This window comes from Colossoma macropomum, unplaced genomic scaffold, assembly GCF_904425465.1.
Source record: "Colossoma macropomum unplaced genomic scaffold, Colossoma_macropomum, whole genome shotgun sequence".
Classification (NCBI taxonomy): Eukaryota; Metazoa; Chordata; class Actinopteri; order Characiformes; family Serrasalmidae; genus Colossoma; species Colossoma macropomum.
Window position 1 is genome coordinate 246172 of NW_023494807.1, and position 23006 is coordinate 269177.

Below are 23006 nucleotides of genomic sequence, written 5' to 3' on the forward strand. Positions count from 1 at the left end.
GAGAAAGAGAGAGAGAGAGAGAGAGAGAGAGAGAGAGAGAGAGAGAGAGAGAGAATGACAGACAGGGACAGGGAGATAAGAAACAGACAGATCAAGACTGAATTGTGAAATCTAAAAATCCTGTAATTACTTATTTTATTTTGCTTTATTTCTATTTTTTGTCTTTCTTTTTCCCATTAATGTTTACTATTAATTGCTTTGGCAACAATGTTGCTTTACAGAAAGAAAGAAAGAAAGAAAGAAAGACAGAAAGAAAGAACGAAAGAACGAAGGAACGAAAGAAAGAATGAACGAAAGAACGAATGAACGAACAAACGAATGAACCATCTAGCAAAAGAGGAGGCCATAGAAAAATCTCCTTCAACCCCACATCATAGAGCAGTAAAACACCACGGGTGATGAACAGCTTCACTTTTAACACAAAGCAGGAACCTGTAGTACAGTTTGGCCACATTCACACCTGCATTAACACGCGTCCTAATTCGGTCACAGTGGACACTAAATACATGTGTGAACAGTGTGAATACGGTCAGATGTGTCTCAGAGCTACAGTGCAGTCACTCAATTCTTCTTCGGAGGTGGTCAGGGACCCATATGACCACATAACATCTGCACTGTGAACGCTAAGGTGTCCTGATGTGTTTCTGACCACAAGAACCACCTCATCACCTGCATCATCACAGCAGTGCAGAAAGCAGAAGCTCAGCTTCATCCTTCCATCGATCCAGGCTGCACAGAAAACCATGCATTCCAAACAGGAGCTGCAGAAAAAATGTGACCCTCAGGCTAAAATTGGTCTCTTGTCAAGTAAAATTCTCTTAAATATAGTCAATAAATCTAATATTTCTCCTGTTGAGATTGATGTAAACTTAATTTAACATTGTTTACCTTATTTCTGGACATTTTTTACTTGTTTTGAGAAATTTTATTTTTTAAAATTATCTCACTATACTGGCAGATAATTTAGCTTGTTTTAAGACATGAGCTTGAAACCAGCTAAATTATACGCCAGTATAGTGAGATCATTTTACTAAATAAAATCACCTTAAACAAGTAAAAAATGTCTACAAATAAGTTAAATAATCTTCTAATCAGTGCAGAACTATCTCAAAATTAGAAACGTTAGATGTGTAGAGTAGATTTAAGATCTTTTCACTTGAAAAGATACTATTTTTGCAGTGTATGAAGATGTTTGATTTGGCCTGCCAGAAAGTTAATCCTACCTCACACAAATACAGTTTTATACCACACACTCTTAAAAGTGAGGGTTCTACAAGGGTTCTTTAGTAAAGAAAATGGTTCTATATACAACCATGAACACTCTTTGCATCGTTAAAGCGTTCTTCAGATTGATGGAGAATGTGTTACGGACGGTTCTATATAGCACCAAAAATGGTTCCTCTATTGTGACAATGTTAAGCCTGTTTCAATAACCACACCGTGCTGTACCACATCACCCAGCTTATGAACTGGGTGGCATGAATTATCAGTTTGTAAAGGGCTGGTTAAAGTAGTGTTAACCAGATATGCCGCTAACGCTAACACTATTAGCATGTATGCTAGCACTGTGCCATTTTGGCCTTTCACAATATCATAAAATAACAGTTACGTTCCCTGCATCACTTCTACAGTCCTGCCAGTCAGCAAGTTGCATGCAGTAGTATTTACCACATCATCTCCCTTTACAGACATCCTCCACATCCATCCAGCTCCACTGATCTAGATCCACACTTCCACAGCCCTCTATGTAAATGTGCAGTGTTTATTTTGATGAATTCAATACATAAAATGCATTTTTATCAAGAACCACGATTTACAGAATGATGGTATCTTATGTTTTACTCTCAATCTTTGGTACCACGATAATCTTTTAGTGCCAGATCACCACACAACGCTAACGCCGTCAGACATCTTTTCATGGTATTCCAAATGTGTCAGAGTGTTCTGGAAAAGAAGTGAGAGGCCAAAAGAAAGAAGCATGAATGGATGAGAACATCTGAGAGACATCTACACTCCTTAGCAGAGTCCTGAAGATTTTAATGGTCTTAACAGCAAATCATCAAACAAATACATAAATTAACTTAATATGAGAGTTTTTCACTTCGATTTACAGTTAGAGTTCAGTGTGTGAATGTTCAGACAGTCTTTTACAGAAAGAAGAGTCAGTATTGATCCACTCAGCACTGACGGCTTCAGACAGCTGAAAAACACTGCAGAGCTGGTTTGAGTTTAATGTGAGACCAAATGTTCACTAAAGGGTTTAAATCTGGACTCTGTCCAGCCAGAAGTATCAGTAACAACCATTATACTTTAGGCTCAGCCCATTTTTCTGCCCAGGGGTGTAAATGACCCTAAAGGACCGTGGCACACCAGGGCTTGTTGTTGTTTGCTGGAGTATGACGGTCAGCGTGCGTCCATTAGAGACCAGCTGAGAGTTCAGTTCTCTTCATGCTGTTCTGCTCGAGATGCTAATGGTGCATGGCTCCTTCGCTCTGACACAGGAAGAGAAACATCTCAGCTTTAAAGTGCCTCATGCTGCCCTGTCTCAATGACAACGGGCTGGCAAACGTCCTTCCGCAGCAGATGAATCATAACGCTCAGTTTAAAGACTGCAATCATGAAGGCAGTAAGGCAGCTAACAGGACACTCACTGTATAAACTCACTGTATGAACTAGGAGATGATACATAACCAGAGCGCTCCAGCAGACCGTCTGCTGCTCTACAGATAACAGTAAAGATAAAACAGTGTTTATAAAACATTCCATAGACTGTATCCCATCTGTTAATGCACAGCCTGTGTTGGTATCCTGTCTGACCACACCGGACAGGGACAGTGACGTGTTTAAAACAGCAGCATTGCTCTTAACGACACTCTGACTCCAGAGCCACAGACAACCATCTCATTATCGCATCAGCGTCCCTGCAGCGCTGAGAGGTCCAACACAAAAACAGTATCTGGAGGACACCTACATGGAGCATGTAGGGTAGGTATTTCTGATGAAACGGCCAGTGACCGTACGTACAGGGTACGAGAGAGGAAAAGTGAGACAGAAATAGAGATAAAAACAGAAAAGAGCGAGAGAGAGAGAGACAGAGAGAGAGAGAGAGAGAGAGAGAGAGAGAGACAGAAAGAGAGAGGGAGAGAGAGAGAGAGAAAGAGAGACAGAAAGAGAGAGAGAGAGAGAGAGACAAAGAGAGAGAGAGAGAGAGAGAGAGAGAGAGAGAGAGAGGTTGTGTACAGTGTTCTCACCTCCCACACAGCAGCTACACTCTTTCATAGCTTCATTACTGCTTTGGTAAGATTTCACTCCTGATTACTGGATTAGTTTTAACCATCACACCGTTTTGTGTTCAGACTCACCAGCTCAGCTTGTGTTGGGCCATGTTAAAGCCAAAGGGGCATACCACCCTAAAACTAGAATTTAATATGCTGTGTTGTGTTATGCAGTATTTGGCAGTGCATCCCTCAGCAGCACGTTTAACAGAATAAGTAGTTCTGTATCCTTCATCTGTTTACTGTTTTGCACATATATTCCTCCAATATGCCAAACAACCACTATGAATCCTCCCATGGTGATAAAAATGTAGAGGCTGTTGATTTCTGCAATATAGTCATTAGATCTCACAGCGGTTCTGTCAGTCCACAGAAATTAATTGTGCAAACAATGATAATTTACACATTAACCTTTTTGTTGCCCACCATTTGAACACCATTAAAAAAAGAAATTTGAAAATGAGACTAACAATATCTCAGTTGTGATTGGCCAATAAAACCTCTTTTGTATCTGTGGGTTGGCTGAATAATGACCGTGAATAGCAGCTGGAGGGGGAGGAATTCACTCTCACAGATCTCTGTTGGCAGTAATTACACATTCCAAAGTGGCCCTTTAAACAGGAGAACACACATATGCTTCCACAATGGCACAACCATCAAAGGATCACAAGGTTTGAGGGGGCCTATAGACTAGAGGCTGACGCAGCATCAAAAATGCAGCCCTCCAATGTATTTCAGTTAGGATGCTGCGTCAGTCTGTCGGACGAGAAACGTGTCTGTATGCAGTGAAAAGGCGCATCATCGAGTGTCAAACAAGTTCAAACCATTTCAACTTTCATTGCAACGGATTCTGACTTGGATTCATGTCAACCAACAGAAACGTGCAGGCAGAAGACGGATGAAAATCCAAGATGGAGGACAGCGACGCTGTGCACTCTTTTCCTGTTCTTTATGAATTCTCTTCCTTTGTTGTTCTCTGCTTGGCTCTGTTTATGGCCATCAGCAACATCTTCTTTCAGTGCCCGTCTTTCTTTGTTTCTGGTCTAAATATTTTGTTTGCCGCTGGATTTCGAACTGTGCTCCGCCCCCCTCCAGCCGTGTTCTGGACGGACAGGCTCTGCATGTGTATGCGTCTGCTACTCCATCTTTGTGTCGTCTAGTGTGTGGGCACCCTAATCCTGGCAATGCTGCAACCAAAAATGCTGGTAATTATCAGCACATTATGTCTTTCAGATCCAGACAAAATTGGATTTGTGCTACTTTAACCCTGGAATGTGACCTTTTACAGACTCACGAAAATCTCCACCCAAGAAAATATATATTTTTTTATTTTAATTCGAGGTTTACATCCATTTTCATTCAGGCCTCCAGCTTCCGCCTCTCCAGTAAACATATCTGAAAACCCCTCATACTGTATAAAAGTGTTGGGGTGCGATGAGTCAGCATTTCATCAGAGAGATTGCTGAAACACAGTGGGTCAGCAGTGGGGTTGGGGTGGGCGTAATTAAACCCGTCTCTGTGCACACGCGGAACGCTGAACTGATGAGGTGCATGAATCTGTGGCTGTGACGCCCAGATATCTGCACCGAACCCTTTACTGTGGCTAATAGTGAGAGAAGAAACAGTGTTTCAGTGCTGTGTGCAAAGCCCAGTGCAGCGTTATTATTCCTCTATGCTTTTATTGACGTGGGCTCATTAACCTGTAGGCACAGGCCCGGAGAGTGACCACTCGTCACAGAGGTTTTTTAAGATGCTGAGCTCTGGCTTTCATTTGAGATGGCACCAATATAAAAACCATATTAGATATCAGTAAAAGAACTAATCTGATCCAGAATAGCAAATCGTGAAATGAGGTAAAGTAGGTGCAGGGCTGGGTTTGGTGATTGTGGGGCTCTAGCTCAGGGGTCGGCAACATGCAGCTCTTTTACTGCCCTGTGGCTCCACAGCTGAATTAGGTTTGTAGGTAAAAATAAAATAATCCTCATTTACAGTAAAATAAAGCTCTGCTGATCGTTCAACACAGTTTAACAATAAATGGTCTTAAACTCTGGAGTTAATGTAGAACTGCTAATTCACCCTTTAACCCTGAAGATCAGCGCAGACTGCTGGTCACCATAGCAACACAGACAACAGTTTCGCCTAGATAGTAGCTAACGAAACGGCAAAGAGAGAGATTTAAGACGAACATCGATAATTTAGTGATGAATGGACTTTTTTGTGCTTATAATCACTCCAGCTGGTTTCCTTATATGTTTAATCTGCAACGACAAACTGACACACTAAAAAGTCATGAAGCTGAAGTCAGATTCTCATTCGCCGGCTTCTTGTTCAAATTTTCCTGTTCCACCTTAAATGGTGCAGCAGTTACATTCTGGCACCTCAGGCACCATTTAAAGTTGAATGGGAAAATTTGAACAATAAGCTGGTGAATGAGAAGCTGACATAAGCCTTGTTAGAGACATTTTACAATAAATTATTAAAGTTTCCTGCTGGAGATGTGAGACAAGCGGTCATAGCTGAGCTAAAGATTAAGGGTTTTTTGTAGCTCTTCAACTTTTTAAAACTACTTTAAAGCCAAATCTCCTCCTCCAACCCTGGCTGGATTGTGTGCCTACATGTCTAAAACTGATCTGGAAACAGCACCGATCACCTGATGTTCAAAGCTGGAATGTCACTACTGTTTTTTTTTTCTTCTTTTCTGTGTATTTGTAAGAATCAAAGTCAGACAAATCTAATATTGGTCAAAATATCACAGATTGATTTAATAATCGCTAGAGTTCTATTTAGTGCTAGAAAGCTTTAAACAGATGTTAGGGGAGCATTTACGTTTCCTACAGTACTGTTCTATACAGTGACCCAAAGATAGGAACAGTGTTTAGAGACCATTTCTGTTCTTTAGAACTGTGTTCTATATAATGATTTTATAACATGGGGAACAGAGATTAGCAGCCCTGTATGTTTCCTATGTTAGTGTTTATATAGCGATCTTGATTATTCAGTTTAAGAAAAAGTGATTAGGGGCCATTTTACCCTATAATAGTGTCACACATAGTGATTCTGATTATTCAGTGTGGGGAATAATCAGTGAGGGCCATTTTCAGCCCTATAATACTGTTCTATATAGAGCTCCAATGAAGGGGACCGTGATTAGAGGGCCATATTGTTCTACACAGTGTTACTGATTCTCCAGTGTAGGGAACAGTGATAAAGGGGACCATATCAAACTCGCCTTTGGGGGCTGTACTTCTATTAAATAACCTACATACAATACTAACAGAGAACGTAACAGACACCACACATGCCTCACTGATCAGAGACACCAGACAAAACACTAGTGACCTGAGCTCTGGTACTAATGAAGGAACTGCTGGAGAACCCAACCATAGCAACCCTTCGTTTCTGATTGTGTGTGCGTGCAAAATGCAGAGTCTGGCAGGCGATCAAAAGAGAAATTACTGGACACTCTGTCCATTCTGACCCATACCATCCTTTGGACACACCATTCTGAGACATGCTGGGACACGTTTGGTGTCCCAATATTTTTTTTACAGGGGTCAAATCTTTTTTTTTTGTAAATACATGCCTGAAACATCTCAACCCACTCAAACTTGTATCAGGGTCTCTGACATTGTACAGATGTTATTCTTGAATTTTCCAGCTGAGGAAATATTTATAAATAGGAACAACAGACACTGCTGATGTAATCTGTATCTTATATGCCTGTGTGAAGTGCATACACTCAAAGAGGGGTGCACAGCATCTTTGTTGTCTAAAGTGGTTATAAGTAGACAGTGTCCAGCTACCGGGTACACTCTGTTCATTTTTATAGCTTACAGTAAGTCATACTGTGTCCTGAACCACAACAGCCTCAATGAAGTGGCGCTCTACAGCGCTCATGGGATCCACCTGGTCTCAGCGACAGATCTCAATACACTAGAGGAAGTGTAGGGGGCGATACAGCTTCTGTTGTTTTGCTGCACCATACCATAAGCGCTGTGCATGATGGCAGCGGTAATGGAGAGGAACTGAAGAAGCGTAATGGTCTGATTAGCTGATTAATCGAATAACAGTCAACAGAGTAATCTGTTATAGAAATAACTGCACCCTGCAGAGCTGCAACACGTTTGTCCACCAGGCCATGTCCACGAACACTAACAGCACTGAGAAAGAGCCTCCAGTCATACCAGCAAACAGCAGTTGCTCTGATCCACACACACACACACACACACACACACACACACACACACACACACACGCTATGGAAGGCAGCCATGTTCTCTGCTCTGTTCTCAGTGTGTACAGTGACACACACTCTCTGTGAAATGTGTCTCGGTTACACACACCAGCTTCCTCAGCCACCAGCCCAAACACTGGCAGCCGTGCAGGCCTTCCCACACACCCGCCCCCCCCACCTCATCCAGCATCCCAGCATCCCAGAATCCCAGCATCTACCACACACCCGGCACAAATCAGTGACCTACATACATGTGTGTGTAAGCAAGCAGGTTCTCAGCAGAGATTGCATATATATATATATATATATATATATATATGCTTGCTTACTGCTTGCTATAAGTGAATAAGCAGTTGCTAAGGGCTCCGAGCCACCATGGGGCCCCTGAGTATGTACTGTGTTTAATGTAATTTGTTCTTACACTGGATTTATTAAAAAAAAATAGCAAAATTATTAGATCTTGTTTTAGGCTTGCATACAAAAGGATATTATTGGGTTGGGGGTGGGGCCCGTCATTTAGGGCCCCAAACTGTAACAGAGCCGGCACTGATATGGGTACGAGTCTATAACCTATATATACATATATACATATATATATATATATATATATATATATACACACACACACACACACACACGTCACCCACCCCCGACAAAGAGACATCAGAGCGCTCTGATGCTCTGCAGCTCCACACTTACATTCCAGGTGTTTTTTCTTCGGTCCCATCACCTCGTGGGTGGTGGCCTTGCACACGGCCCTGGCCACCTCAGAGCCGGTCAGGCTGTACTGAGCCGCAGCGATGCGGTCAGTCAGGGTTTGTCCGGACATCTTTAGCCTTTAGAGAGCCCGAGAGCACCAGCACGAGCTTATCCTACTATCCTGCGAGGACCGGGGGGTTGGAGAGGGGGGCTGAGGGGGATGGGGAGACCAACACTCAGGCTTCCGAGACAGTCCGGGTTCCTCTTTCTGTTATAAAGACAAAGTAATCCTTTAATTCTGCCACGGAGAAAAGGATGGAGCGCGCAGGGTCCAGCCCAGTCCGGTCCGGCCCGGTCCAGCCAATCTGCGGTGACCACAAACCTCGGTGCTGATGCGGCGCGTGCAAAGGATGCTATTATCGCTGGTTGTGTAACTCCCACAGCGCGCGCGTTTTTCCTCCTCGCATCCACCACGTTCGCTTCGCTCGTGCGCCCCTTTTCCTTCTCTGCCTTCCTCCCTTCCTGCTCCTCCTCCTCCTCCTCCTCACCTCCTCAACAAACGCTCCTTTTGCCTTCCCATCCACAGCCGCGGAGACTCCTCCTGAGGGATGCTGGACGGATGGCGTTTCTCTCCTCTCTGCGTCTCTCTCTCGCTCCTCCTCTTGCGCGCGTGCGTCACGCTCCGCGTCATTAAAAGCCCCGAGCGCGTCCCGTTTAGTGCGTTGTTTTTGTGTTTTTCTTTTTTTTTTGCTACCCGTTTTCAGGCGGGCCCCACAACGTGATTGGCTGAAACGCTCCCTCCTTCCCCAGGACTGGCTGAACTTATTCTTCCTGAGCTCTGATTGGCTAATAGTGCTTTTCCTGCTGTAGGGACTGGTTAAATCACCCTTACTGAGCTCATACTGGCCGATATGAACCTCTCTATGCTGGGAATGCTGGTCTTGTCCATCCTGTGGCAGGACTGGCTGCTCTGGAAGGCCTGAGATATTTGTACTTAGATAATCGCATTATAATCACTCATTTTATTGTAGTTAGGTGTTTTCTTTCAATCCAGCTGGTTAAATGGTCCTTCTTGTGCTGGGCTAGCAGCACCTGTCCTGCTCCAGGACTGGATAAGACAGGCTAAACTGAAGTGTTAGCATTGGCTAATAGCACACGTCCTTACCCAGGATTGGCGAAATGATCTTTCCCACCCTATGATTGGCTATAATGATCGTTGCTGTCCTATGATTGGCTATAATGATTGTTGCTGTCCTATGATTGGCTATAATGATCTTTGCTATCCTATGATTGGCTAAAATGACCTTTCCTACCCTTTGATTGGCTAAAATGATCTTTGCTACCCTAAGATTGGACTGGCTATTGGGGAATTTTCTAGGGTACTTGCAGTTCCTCATGTATCTACACAATGAAAACAACACAACAGTACAGCACTTAATTAAAGCTCAGATTTATTTCAACAGGTCAGTAGATTCTTAGTGACACTTTTCTCTTTCTGACAGCTTTGCAAGCCACATCGCTTCTCGTATTCTCAGAATGATTTCCATAATTTAAAACGCGATCCATTCAGAACTGCAGGAATGAAATATCAGTGCAAATCCAGTTGGTTAATCGGGGTATCCTGAGGTGTGCTACAAGCTTGCCAAGAGGACTCTCAGAAATATGCTTTAATTTTTAAATGATATGTCTCTTATGCTAATCAGCACAACATGGAATGGTAAAGAAAGTTCACATTATTCAGAAGGCTTACAGTAATGAGTGCAATCACAGCTGCCCTCTAAATACAAATAAAAGTTTAAATTAAATAGTATAGCCTCTGAAAAAAATACAGTAATCATAAATAGAAAAACAAAACCATGTACAAACTTCTGTTTTTTTAATATTTGATCCCTCTTCTTTTTTTTTTCTTTTTTATTTAAAAGGTGAGGTGTTAGTGTTTTTCCACAGGTCAGTTCATGTTTTTTTGTTTTTTTTCGTCCACTGTGCCCAGTCACGTTTTGATGAGTCCTTCCAGGAAATCTTTCTCCACCATCTCCTCAATGTGCTGCCTGGCGCGGCTCCAGAACACTTTCTGGCTCTCGGGTTTGCTGTGTTTGGGCGTGTGTGGTGTGTCTGAGGGGGAGAGGACGGGGCAGGGGCCTGAGCGGCTGCTGGCTTTGCTGCTGAACACCTGGCTGAGGAGCGTGAAGAAGGGCAGGAGCTGCTCCATGCTGCGGATGCCGTACAGCGTTAGGGTCAGCCGACCTGGCTCCCATATCAGCGGGCGGCCAGAACAGTCCTCCTCCGGGTTTTTCTGTAGGGACATTTGTAGTTGTATGAAGTGATCTTATCAAGTAAAACGACCGTACTGTACCAGCAGATCATTCTGCTTGCCTGAACAATGTGAAATAACGGCCAGTAAAATATTAAATAATCAGTAAGATCATTTAACCTAATAAAATGACCTACATTAAGTATAAATATACTCAAAATGATTACATTAGGCAATATTTACAGCAATATCAAAACTAGAAGTATTCCCTACACTTAAGATGCTTTCACTTGCCAAGATATCTCAAAGATACTTGTTTGCAGGGCATTTGTATGTGTGGATTTTTTCTTTTTTGTTTGTTTGTTTATTTTATTTATTTATTTATTTTTCTCTCAGTGAGGACTTCCTGGGTAAATAAAGAATGAATGAATGAAGAATAAATCAATGAATGAATTAATGCAATTTTAGCTCTGTGTTTCTTTCCCTGAACTGTAGTTTTGTGTTTTACTTCTTTAACACAGTCATATAATTAACATTATGATCAAGAATGATTCTTGAGTCTAAACAGATGTGTTGGGGCTCTAGAATTGGAAAACCTTGTGAACCTTGCAGATGTCATAACGTGCACGCCTCCAAAATCTCAACTACACGTTGTGTGAAGCTGCAGAGCTGCGCATCAGGCAAACACTGACTGCTAGCACTGGTAGTGGGACAAACCCAAACAATACTTAGAGCTAGGACAAAATTAAAGGTGTGACATGTATAAATCATCCTTTTATCACAGCCACAATTTAGCTTTTTCTACCCATTCTCTACAATGCAATTGAATAGAGGTCTGTATCTGCAATATGTAGTGGCACGGGGCTAATTTTCAGTATCACATGGGGGAGAGGGCTGTTAACCAGCACAGTGAGGGCAGGAGTGGGGCAACACATATGTGTACAGAAATCCCAAAAATGAATGAATAGCCTATATAACAGGATAAAAAAAAATCACTTAAATAACTGGCATAGATACACAGTATATAACAGTAAAATAATGAGTAATAATAATAATCTCATTCTAAACAGAAGTTCTAAATTGGTTAGAACTAATCACAAAACGTTTTCTTGTAGGCTCCAGAAACAGCAGAGCCCTTAGACAGTCCGAAGGCCAAATCTGCGGAAGGTGCTGTTAATAAAGGTGAGTACAGGAGAAAAAACAGACCATTTTCAGTCGTGACTAACGCAGGTGGAAACAAGTGTTACAGGTCCGCAGGCGGGAGTGGGACAAAACACTGCAGATTTTTCTGGAAGTGGGACGAAATCTTGCGGGAGCCGGCAGGCTAACACTGGTCCTGCACAGACCTCTAAAATGAAAATTCTTTGTTGTCTCCTGTACGTTCTGTTTCAGACGCTAAAGCCCACTTCACAGCAGATTCGATGCAGCGTGTGTATTAATCTGGAAACAAGCTGTTTGTGTTGCTTTTCACGTAACAAACATCTGTATTGTCCACTTACTACTCATATAAACTTTGTGTAGATAACAAAGAGATCAACAATTAAACCTTGACTAGCTGCCGTGACTGTTGCCTGCTTTCTCACCTGTTGATGTAGCTCTATATGAAGAGGAGGAGATTAACCCACTGAAGGGATTTCAGTCAATCTGTCAAAGATTTAAAACTAGATTTGTTGACGTGTTTATTAGCCTAGATTGTATATTACAGCACAGACACTGCATTTCTTTACTGTTTCTGCAGAAAGTGCTGGCGTCCCCCGAGACACAGGTAACTGTATAAGCAGTGTTTTTAGTCATCAGTGGTTGCGCTACCTTCGCTCTTTTCCTTAGCAGCTTGGCCAGTCTGACCACGTAAGGCTTGAACTCTCTCTGGTGTGTTCCCTGCCGCCGCACCTCCAGGCCTGAGTCATCTGAGGCTTCTGGGATAAAGGCCCAGCGATACCTGGAACACAACACACATCTTATCACACCTGCACTGCAAATGCTCATTAAAGGCAGCTCTTGTGGAGCAGTTTGGATCTGTAAGTAATCAAACAGAAGTACAGACTATTAACATGTCCTGAGATAAAATCATACACGTAATGGTAATCCTTACAATACATATTTACTAAATTATATATATATATATATATATATATATATATATATATATATATATATATATATATATATATATATATATATACATATGCAATCCATTTACTTGATTCTAAGTAAATAACCATGCGTAGAAGTGCAGACTGAAGCCCAGCTGCTCACATGCTGCTGTGACAGAGTAAGTGACTGTAGTCTGCTTGTTCAAATGCAGCTTTTAAATAGATTTTAAAGCAAAACCTTCAGCACCTTCGCCAGACTACGCTGCTCAGTGCTTGTGGGAGACATATGGATAAATCAAAGAGCAGCACACTAACAAAAGCAACAGCAAAGAAGCGGAAAACTACAGTTCTCCTTCACTGTAACAATCACAGAGTAGTTAATATCACTGACTGTACATATATATGACATATGCACTCATTAGACGGAAAATTGGAAACTATATTCACTCCATCAAAATTGTGATTTTCATGTTGCATTCACACAAGATGAAATAAAATAATGTTAGTGAATGTAATAAATAAGCTTATTCTATCCCCTTTAACAAAATGCACAGCTTCTTAAACAGGGAAAAACCCTTTTAACCTTTAAGCACAAATTTGAGCCAATTAATTACACTAAATAATGCAGTTAATAAATTATTTTTATTTTTGCATGCTCTGCTTGTACATCTTTTCCACATGAATAAAATAAATGACATCAAGACAATTTCAAAGATTTTATCCATGTGGAAATGATGTTTAAAGTCAACGCAGCACTTGTAAGTAGTGCTGTAATGTAAACAGACGACAAAGAAATCTAGTAGCCTAAGATCATGTACCACTCAGTGCACAGGAAAAGACCTATGTTATGTATAGAGCATAAGATTTACTGTAAAATAGCTAGGGTTAAGGGTTAGTATAGCGATATGTGAGAAAGATAATAAGATAAGACTTGGTTTTCTAAGGACTTTTAGAGATACACTTGACTTAAAGTGTTAAATGGCACCTTTCATTTCTGTGCTACAGGTGGCTTCCAGTGCTGAGTCAGTCTTTTCTAAGCCTACAGACCAGTATGCGATTTGCACATCCAGTGAGACACACCAAAAGGCATCAGTTATCTTTTTTACCAAGTGCTTTTAAACTTCAGTGACTGTTTCTTGATATTAAATATACATATCAGTTTTTGTACTGACTCTGTGTTAAGTGTATTTTTTTTGCACAGCATAGGTTTGAATCGTATTAACTTAAAACCGATGGCTTAAAAACCAGAAGTGTCAAATTTTTAAAATATCTAGGTGTATCATATTAATGATGTTTTTGTAATAGATTTGAAACTTTAAACTGCAGAACGGGTCACCCACATCTGAAACTGAGGCAGACTCTCTGAGGGCAGAGCTAAGGCCAGGTCCAGCAGCTTGCATGCGGACAGGTAGAGGTTGAGCCACCGCTGGCTGTTGTAGGAGGTAGAGAAACCGTTTCCTCCGGAGTATGTTGTCTCCAGCCCCGCTACGGAGGGTCCTGAGGTCCTACACACAGCACAGACACACAGAGATGACTTTAACTACACCAAATACACAGGTTTATGCTACCATTTCAGTACACTGTGGATCATTAATGGACAGTCTGTATGTATATACACTATATGGACAGAAGTATTGGGACACCTACACATCACACCTACAGGAGCTTTTATGAATCCCATTCTCAATCTGTTGGCATTAATATGGAGTTGGTCACTCTTTGCAGCTTTCTACAAGATTTTGGGGAGTGTCTGGGGGAATCCAGAAGAGCATTTGTGAGGTCAGGCACTGATGGGTTGATGGGGTTGAGGTCAGGGCTCTGTGAGGGCCAGTCAAGTTCTTCCACACCAAACTCACCCAGTCAGGCTTTTATGGAGCTGCTTTGGTCACTGGGGCTCAGTCATGCTGGAACAGAAAAGGTTCTTCCCCAAACTGTTCCACAATGTGGGAAGTGTACAATTGTCCAGAATGTCTTGGTGCTGAAGCATTAAGATTCCCTTCACTGGAACTAAGGGTTCTAGACCAACCCCTGAAAAACAGCCCCATATCATCATCCCTCCTCCACCAAACTCTACAGCTGGCACAGTGCAGTCAGGCAGGTAACGTTCTCCTGGCATTCACCAAACCCAGACTCGTCCATCAGACTGACAGATTGAGGGTCAGAGTCCAGCGGCGGCGCTTTACACCCCTTCATCAGACGCTTGGCATTGTGTTTGGTGATATAAGGCTTGCATGCCGCTGCTTGGCCATGGAAACCCTGCCATGAAGCTCCCAGCGCTCAGTTTTTGTGCTGATGTTGATGCCAGAGGAGGTTTAAACTTTTATGCACCATTTTTATGCATCGTGCCTGAGTTGCTGTGGCTCTTAAATGCTTCCACTTTATAAAATAATAATTGGAATATCTAGGAGGGAAGATATTTCACCGACTTGGTGCAACAACAGCATCCTATTACAGCACCATGCTCGAATTCAGTGTGTGTAAAGGCAGACTGCATGGCTAGGGACTTGATTTCACACACCTGTGGCAATGAGACTGAATGAAACACCTGAATTCAATGATTATGAGGCATTTCCCAATACTTTTGTCCATATAGTGTATAAACTGCAATGATCGTCAGTGTGAGGCTCTTGTATGAAGAATATAGGTGAAATGTGTACCTGGTGATGTCCTCATCTGCAATGAGCTCCTGCTCCATCAGTAAAAACACCTGGACCTGAGTGAAGAAGAACAGTTTAGTTTCAGGACAGTCAAAAACAAAAGGCATACTGCATATTCTGCATAGAATAATCAACAGACTCAGAGTGATTGGGGTGAGATACACGTGTGTGTGTTCTTTCCTGTGATTTAGGTGAGTCACAGAGAGGTGCAGATCTGAGCATGTCGGTGTGTTCTCACCAGCTCAGTGATCATGGTGGGCCACAGTGAAGTGAGGTGTTGGGGGGACATGCGCAGCAGCAGCACCCTGAAGAACAGAAACACCTGCGCATGCAGGATAGGAACCTGAGGCAGACGCAGACTCTCCACCAGCCGCTCTGAAACACACAGTTTACTACTTAGCCATGAATACTCTTGAAGGCATGAAGCTTATGAAGACTGAATGGCTTATGAGGTTTTTCTGAAGGTAGTAGATGCTGGATGCATCACTGCAACATTGGTATGTTAGCATGGTGCCATGTTTTGCATGTTTTGCTGCTGATCTATATGCCTGTGTTTTGGTGAATGCGACTGTTTGTCCAGGTACATCGAATGCTTGGTAGATAATTCCACTCTGCTTCTGTACAAGATCAACATTTATGTTTGTGTGTCTTTTGTACAAAAATGTTTAGAGAAAAACAGGATTAACCTACTAACTGTAAAATGTCTTTTACAAAAGCTCCATGTTAGGTTTAGAGTGAGTGTAAGTGTGTTTTGGCTTGTTAAAACACCACATATCATTAGAATAAATGCAAATGAATATAAATACAGTACAAAGTACTAAGAATTTCTTTATCTTTTATTTTAAAAAATCAGTTGAAATCTTGCGAGCTGGTTAGAAGAACAAAGTTTGGCCCTCTGCCATCACAAACTTGTTAAATTCCATCACCAGAACTTGATTTAATTTAATGAAGTACTGATTAGCCAAACCAAGTATTGGTTTGGACGACCAAGGATGATCGTAAAGTTGTATAAAAACAAAAGCGTGTGTGAGCACCTTGGATGTCTGGTAGGTATTTCTGGTACTGGTCCACCTCACTGCTGTAGATAGTGAATGCGAGCCGTTTCAGCAGCATTGCTCTCTGTTCCAGCTCGGCGTCACGGTTGGTGAACAGGTTCAGAGAGCTGCTCTGTGCTACAGCCACTCGCGCTAGTGAAAGAGAAACAGACACACACAACTGTAAATCAAACACAATCTCATATAACACTTCTCTTCTGTCACGATACGAGGGGGTAAGAGGATGGACTCTATGGGCACGAATTAGCAGCAAGGATGCAACAAAAGTCCATTAGCTGTTGATTGTATTCATTATAGGAAAAATGACTTGTTGTTTACAAACAGGCTATTAACTCTGACAGACCGCAATACACTACAGGAAGAGTAGGGGGTGATGTAGCTTTGTTGTCTCACTGTACAATAAACAGACAATAAAACAAAAGAGTTCAGTGTTTGAATAATGAATGGGATAGCTTGCATCGCTGAACATGGGTGCTGTACTATGCAAAGTCCTGCCCTTCAATAAAGCAACTGGCTTGTTGGTAAAGCCTCAAGCAGCATGGAAATCCCCCCCACCACCACTGTAAAGATATGCATGTGTGTAATAGGCAAAATAAATGGGGGAAAAAATTGATGTGGCTTTTATTTTCGGTTTAAAGGTCTCTCCCCAGTCAAAGATATAGGTGTCTGATCTTGTAAGACTGCAAATAACTCTTAAAAGAAGATGCGGCTTGTAACAAACACAGAACTTCATAATCGTGGCCAAAGCAAAGTGAGAGATATTGAAGAAAGCATAATCATTTGTTTAGTTGATTAATCAAATTAAAGCTTATAGATCAACTGACTTTAGAAATAATAGTTGCAGCATGCAGGACACACTCACTCATCAAATCTCTAAATGTGGTCTTATCATGGGTCATCAGGTGGTCAATGATGGCTCTCCAGCTGAAAGAAACAAAAACACTCTGTCACACTGAAGTCAATCAGAAGGCTCAAATCAAGTTAAATTCCACCCAGTGAAGTGAACAAAGTGAATTGACTGGCTGATTAAGCTGCCGCTCACTGGCTGACACAGGATGAGTCCATCTGGAAGAAGGTGTGGTCCATGAACAGGTCGAAGGCTTCTTTCTTCCAGGCCCGGCGTGTGTACTGATAACCACTCAGGCTGCTCAGGAGCTGGATACACGCTCGGTAACTTGGGGCATTGTGGGCACTGAAACAGAAAAAACACCAGAGTTACATACATGATTAAACACCGACAAGCAAACAAGCTGTTTCTGTTCTAAGAAAACTTTGTAACTCAGAAAAGGTCACTTAAAAGAAGAATTCTTAATGATCACATCCACCCTCGATTAATGCTGCCTGCTGCCCTTCCTGTGTTTTTGAGGGGGACGAACCGCAAGTACGCGTTTGTGGATGCAGGGCACTGTCAGTAAATAATGGGGGGCGGGACGTCAGCATTAGACATCATACTTATTAGCCTTATGCTAAACACAGACAGCAATCAACACTGATGATTGAATGCAAAAATGACAGACTAATCTTGGCAAAGGGGGCATTTTAGGACATTTTAGGATCTTGAGTACAAACTGTGAGTTGGACAGCACTAACAGAACACACCAGGGCTCAGCAACCTAAATGTTAAGAAGAGTCATTTTGTCCTTCAACAGAAACCAAACCACCTTGAGAGCCACAACATTTTATGCCGATTTTACCATCTTGGCTGTAAATATGTCTCAGAATGTGCTGGTGTTCTAGTACAGGCTAAAAAAAATAAATAAACAAAAACGTATATTTACTTTAATCTTTAGCTCAGCTATAGCTGCTTTCCTCGCATCTCCAGCAGGAAACTTGTCCGCAAAAGTAGAACAGTTTCTTAAAAAATGTCTCTTAACGTTTTACGAGGCTGAAGTCGCTTCTCATTCGCCAGCTTCTTTCCTGCCAGAATGTTACTGCTGCACCATTTAAGGTGAAATGAGAAAATTAGAAAAGGCAGCTGGCAACTGAGAAACTGACTTCAGCTTCATGACTTTTTAGGGTTTCAGTTTCTCACTGCAAATTAAACGCATCAGGAAACCCGCTGGAGTGATTATCAACACAAATAAGTCCATTCGTCATCAAATTATCAATGTTTGTCTTAAAACTCTCTCTTTGTCTTTGTTTGTTCTACATTAAGTCCAGAGTTTAAGACCATTTATTGTTAAACTGTGTTGAACGATCAGCAGAGCTTTATTTTACTGCAAAGGAGGATTATTTTATTTTTACCTACAAATCTAATTCTGCTGTGGAGCCACAACAGGGCAGTAAAAGAGCCACATGCAACTCTGGAATTCACCATCAGGCTCCTGTCTAAATATGTTTAGAGCTAAAATTTTCAACTGTACGGCTGATTTCCTCTTTAAACGAGCCTCAATATATTTTTCCATCTATTTATGCTTAAAGCTATAGAGTCCTGCATGAATGCACTGCTAATGGCCGAAAAAGAACATTTTCAGTTGAAAGGTTTTTGCCCTTTTCTGTTTCCTTGGTTTTTATTTGAGTTCGGTGGGGTGATATTGGGAGATGCTGATATCAAGTCATCTCTCGAACCCCTCAGAATGAGGGCAGATTTATCATCAGCAGCTCCTTATCACAGACCCAACCCACACAAAACAGAGTCTCTTTAGACTGACTGTTTAGCAGGGACCTGTGGTTAATAACTGTAACTTAAAGCTTAAAAAAAGTATTTGCAGATCGAAAAGATCAGTTCAACTAAATCAGTTTCATAGTAGTTAAGCTGGACTTTGCAGAGAAGCTTGTCAACTGAGCTGCTTCTCTCTTCTCTACTATGACTGGACATCTGAGCTGCTGGGAAAAGTGTGCAAGTATATTAAAGTTTTTTTCTGAGTAATTTTCTGAGTAATACTTGAAGTTGAGTTGTTGTCCTCATTTAAGTCAATATCTGTCAGTGTGGTGTGTACCTGTGGTTCCGGAGGTAAGGAACCACGTAGTGCATGATGTTGACCAGCAGGGGAATCACTCTCTCTTTCTCATCGCTGTAGAACACCATGTCCAACAGGTGAGCCAACACCTGAAACACCCCAAAACGATTCACTAACAAAAATAACCAGACAGTCAAAGTAAACATGTGGAATCAAGTGGTTTGAAGGAGCGTGCAGGTGTTTGCGCTGGGTTAAAGGAGTGTGCAGGTGTTTGTGCCGAGTTAAAGGAGTGTGCAGGTGTTTGTGCTGAGTTAGAGGAGTGTGCAGGTGTTTGTGCCGAGTTAAAGGAGCGTGCAGGTGTTTGTGCCGAGTTAAAGGAGTGTGCAGGTGTTTGTGCCGAGTTAAAGGAGTGTGCAGGTGTTTGCGCTGGGTTAAAGGAGCGTGCAGGTGTTTGTGCCGAGTTAAAGGAGTGTGCAGGTGTTTGTGCCGAGTTAAAGGAGTGTGCGGGTGTTTGTGCCGAGTTAAAGGAGTGTGCGGGTGTTTGTGCCGAGTTAAAGGAGTGTGCGGGTGTTTGTGCCGAGTTAAAGGAGTGTGCGGGTGTTTGTGCCGAGTTAAAGGAGTGTGCGGGTGTTTGTGCCGAGTTAAAGGAGTGTGCGGGTGTTTGTGCTGAGTTAAAGGAGTGTGCAGGTGTTTGTGCTGAGTTAAAGGAGCGTGCAGGTGTTTGTGCTAGATTAAAGGAGTGTGCAGGTGTTTGTGCTGAGTTAAAGGAGTGTGCGGGTGTTTGTGCTGAGTTAAAGGAGTGTGCAGGTGTTTGTGCTGAGTTAAAGGAGTGTGCAGGTGTTTGTGCTAGATTAAAGGAGTGTGCAGGTGTTTGCGCTGGGTTAAAGGAGTATGCAGGTGTTTGTGCTGGGTTAAAGGAGTGTGCGGGTGTTTGTGCTGAGTTAAAGGAGTGTGCGGGTGTTTGTGCTAGATTAAAGGAGTGTGCAGGTGTTTGCGCTGGGTTAAAGGAGTATGCAGGTGTTTGTGCTGGGTTAAAGGAGTGTGCAGGTGTTTGCGCTGGGTTAAAGGAGTATGCAGGTGTTTGTGCCGGGTTAAAGGAGTGTGCAGGTGTTTGTGCTGAGTAAAAGGAGTGTGCAGGTGTTTGTGCCGAGTTAAAGGAGTGTGCAGGTGTTTGCGCTGGGTTAAAGGAGTATGCAGGTGTTTGTGCTGGGTTAAAGGAGTATGCAGGTGTTTGTGCTGAGTTAAAGGAGTGTGCAGGTGTTTGTGCTGAGTTAAAGGAGTGTGCAGGTGTTTGTGCCGAGTTAAAGGAGTGTGCAGGTGTTTGTGCCGAGTTAAAGGAGTGTGCAGGTGTTTGTGCCGAGTTAAAGGAGTGTGCAGGTGTTTGCGCTGGGTTAAAGGAGCGTGCAGGTGTTTGTGCCGAGTTAAAGGAGCGTGCAGGTGTTTGTGCCGAGTTAAAGGAGTGTGGAGTCATTAAGCAGTTGAAATATGACACTGTATTTAAATGCAGTAATAGTTCCAAGGGCAGAGGAAATCACATTCACATTATTAGTGAATAACTGTGGACAGAATAATCGTTTACTGATTACAGAAGTAACTGTTAGTTGCAGGCCTAGTGAGCAGGTGCGCGTTTACCTCTGCTAGCAGTGTGAGGGCGTGAACGCTGTAGACTGATGGAGTGAAATTGGACGCCTCCATCACTGTGAGCATTAAATCTGAAACACACAATGATACACAAGTGAGAGACACAAGTGACCACGCAGTCATGCAGACATGCAAACCATCACGAGCCAGAATGCTTTAAATGTCACACACACGTTTATTCATAGCGTCCTCTCATACCTTCCACATCTGCCTCCAAAGTGGCTCCATCCACCACGATCTGCGGAGAAGGCTTCACCTCCAGGTTTCTCCTCAGCCAGGTGGTCTGCTCCAGAGAAGATCCAGCAATAGTGCCAATCGCCTCCACGATTTTATGGGTCACATCCTTTTAAAGAAAGTACAGATTTTTTTTAAGTGTAGAGAACAAGGCAGGTTTCCACTCAAGGGATTTTATATGGCAAATGTCTTCTGAAGATGTAAATGATGGAAACAACAATAACAGTAAGATTTGTTTGACTTCAGCAAATACATCATTTGTCAATACTTGAAACAATTTACTACAACAGAGATACTTTTGACAGGAAAAAAAAGTACAATTACACATAAAATTAGTGTTATGACATGGGATTTTCATCAAAACAACAAACCATCAATTTAAACCACAGCGGCTTTCTGTGAGGTGGTTCAGCTACAACACAAGCACAGTTTTTCCCAAAAATAAAGTGCATTAAATGCTGTAAGGAATGACTTCATTTCTGAATTAGCATATTTGGAGAAAATTGTAAACTGTGGTGATTAGCAGAGACATGAAAATTATACTAACAAACTGCCGGACAAAACATAAGGCTATGTAAACAAAAGCAACTTATATATATATATATATATATATGTATATATATATATATTATATACATACACACACACATACACGTTGGCAATGGACAGATGTTCAGATTTAAACAATGTTTCGAACTAATATTTGATGGTATATTATTATAAAATATAAAATACTGAACATCAGCATCCCCCCACAATTCGCATATCAAATCATTCTTAATCATTATCTTGCTAAATGCACACGAGACGGTGAGCGAGTGAGCCTGTGAGTGCTTTACATCTAAAGAAGTGAATCCTACACACATATTAGTGTACTCTTTAGTGAGAAGTATTGTGAGTAAGATTAAGGATGCACTGATATGCGAGTTGTGGGCCAACAGCGATATTTTTTATGTACATATCTGCCGACGCCAATGCTGAGGCCAATATATAAACATTTATAAAAGAAATTGTCAGATTTGTCTCTCAGAAACTGATTAACTGCTCTCACCTGCAGCTCTCGCTGGTCCTTCTTGCTTTCCAGGGTGGGATTCTTCAGGATAAACTCATTCAGAACACTGAAGCCAACCACAGAGACACGTCCATAAAGTACGGTCAAATTTACAGACACCATAAAATGACTAATTATGTATAAAAACCTGTGACCCTGTGAGCAGTGTGTACGTAAAAAAAGAGTGAAGAGAGCAAGTAAGTGTGAGAGTTAGCGAGTGTCCTGAAGGTGTGTGAGTCTGTTTGAATCTATCTAGTACCCCAGAATAAGGAACTGTCCTGGTGCCGGTAGGCCGAGCTGCACTGAATCTTTCAGCAGAGCTAGCAGTGAGGGCCAGCTGTCCACCAGACTGGACACAGGAATCCTGCAGGAGACCAAACATCCAATAAAAAACACATACACTGGCTGTGTTTACATGCAATGATTTTTGCCAATCAGATTGAATACATTCAGATTACAGATTAAGACTGAGGTGATTATTTACTCTCTACTCAACAATCTGAAGAAAATCTCAGTTTACATTCACACTACAAGTAATCTGATCCAAAAATCACGCGCATGTGTAGAGAGCTGCTAGTGTAAACTTTAACATGACAACAAACGTCACGTGATCCAGTCACCGTGAGACGAACAGCACTTTAAAATGATGTCAGACTCAGGAAAACGTCCTTCACATGTCCTTATTAAAGAAGGCCGAGAGGAAGACGTCGTGTTCTGAGACACATAAGCTGGACGTCCGTCCCACCGCCGTCTTTTAAAGATCAGAGCATAAACTTCGTCTCCTCTGCAGACCAGTTTCTGCTCCGCCATGCTGAACGGTATAAACTTTCACTGTGACGTGACGAACATGATCAGAACGGACTTAAACTTTCCGATAGGGAATGTAATCAGATACAGGCGTTTACACGGATATTAT

At 42.1% G+C, this 23006-nt stretch overlaps 2 protein-coding genes across 5 annotated transcripts in view; both read right to left on the bottom strand.

The window, feature by feature from the left end:
* snap91a (synaptosome associated protein 91a) overlaps positions 1-8848 on the bottom strand; it is a 71261-nt gene extending 62413 nt beyond the window's left edge. The window contains exon 1 of the mRNA XM_036556234.1: positions 8209-8848. Coding sequence (XP_036412127.1) covers positions 8209-8338 — 130 coding nt within the window. The 5' untranslated portion in view covers positions 8339-8848. The remainder of the gene's footprint in view (positions 1-8208) is intronic.
* A 794-nt stretch (positions 8849-9642) lies between these two features.
* The window catches only part of dop1a (DOP1 leucine zipper like protein A), a 48582-nt gene continuing 35218 nt past the window's right edge, over positions 9643-23006 (bottom strand). For 3 of the 4 annotated variants that reach the window (XM_036555972.1, XM_036555975.1, XM_036555971.1), the window contains 13 exons: positions 22350-22454; positions 22091-22157; positions 21004-21148; positions 20797-20876; positions 19204-19313; positions 17307-17456; positions 17127-17188; positions 16244-16396; positions 15448-15584; positions 15210-15265; positions 13893-14057; positions 12269-12398; positions 10199-10501 (listed from right to left, as the gene is read on the bottom strand). In XM_036555972.1, the coding sequence (XP_036411865.1) occupies positions 10199-10501; positions 12269-12398; positions 13893-14057; positions 15210-15265; positions 15448-15584; positions 16244-16396; positions 17127-17188; positions 17307-17456; positions 19204-19313; positions 20797-20876; positions 21004-21148; positions 22091-22157; positions 22350-22454 (1663 nt within the window). Of the gene's footprint in view, positions 10502-12268; positions 12399-13892; positions 14058-15209; positions 15266-15447; positions 15585-16243; positions 16397-17126; positions 17189-17306; positions 17457-19203; positions 19314-20796; positions 20877-21003; positions 21149-22090; positions 22158-22349; positions 22455-23006 lie in introns of all 4 variants that reach the window. The other variant, XM_036555973.1, reaches the window with a different exon arrangement.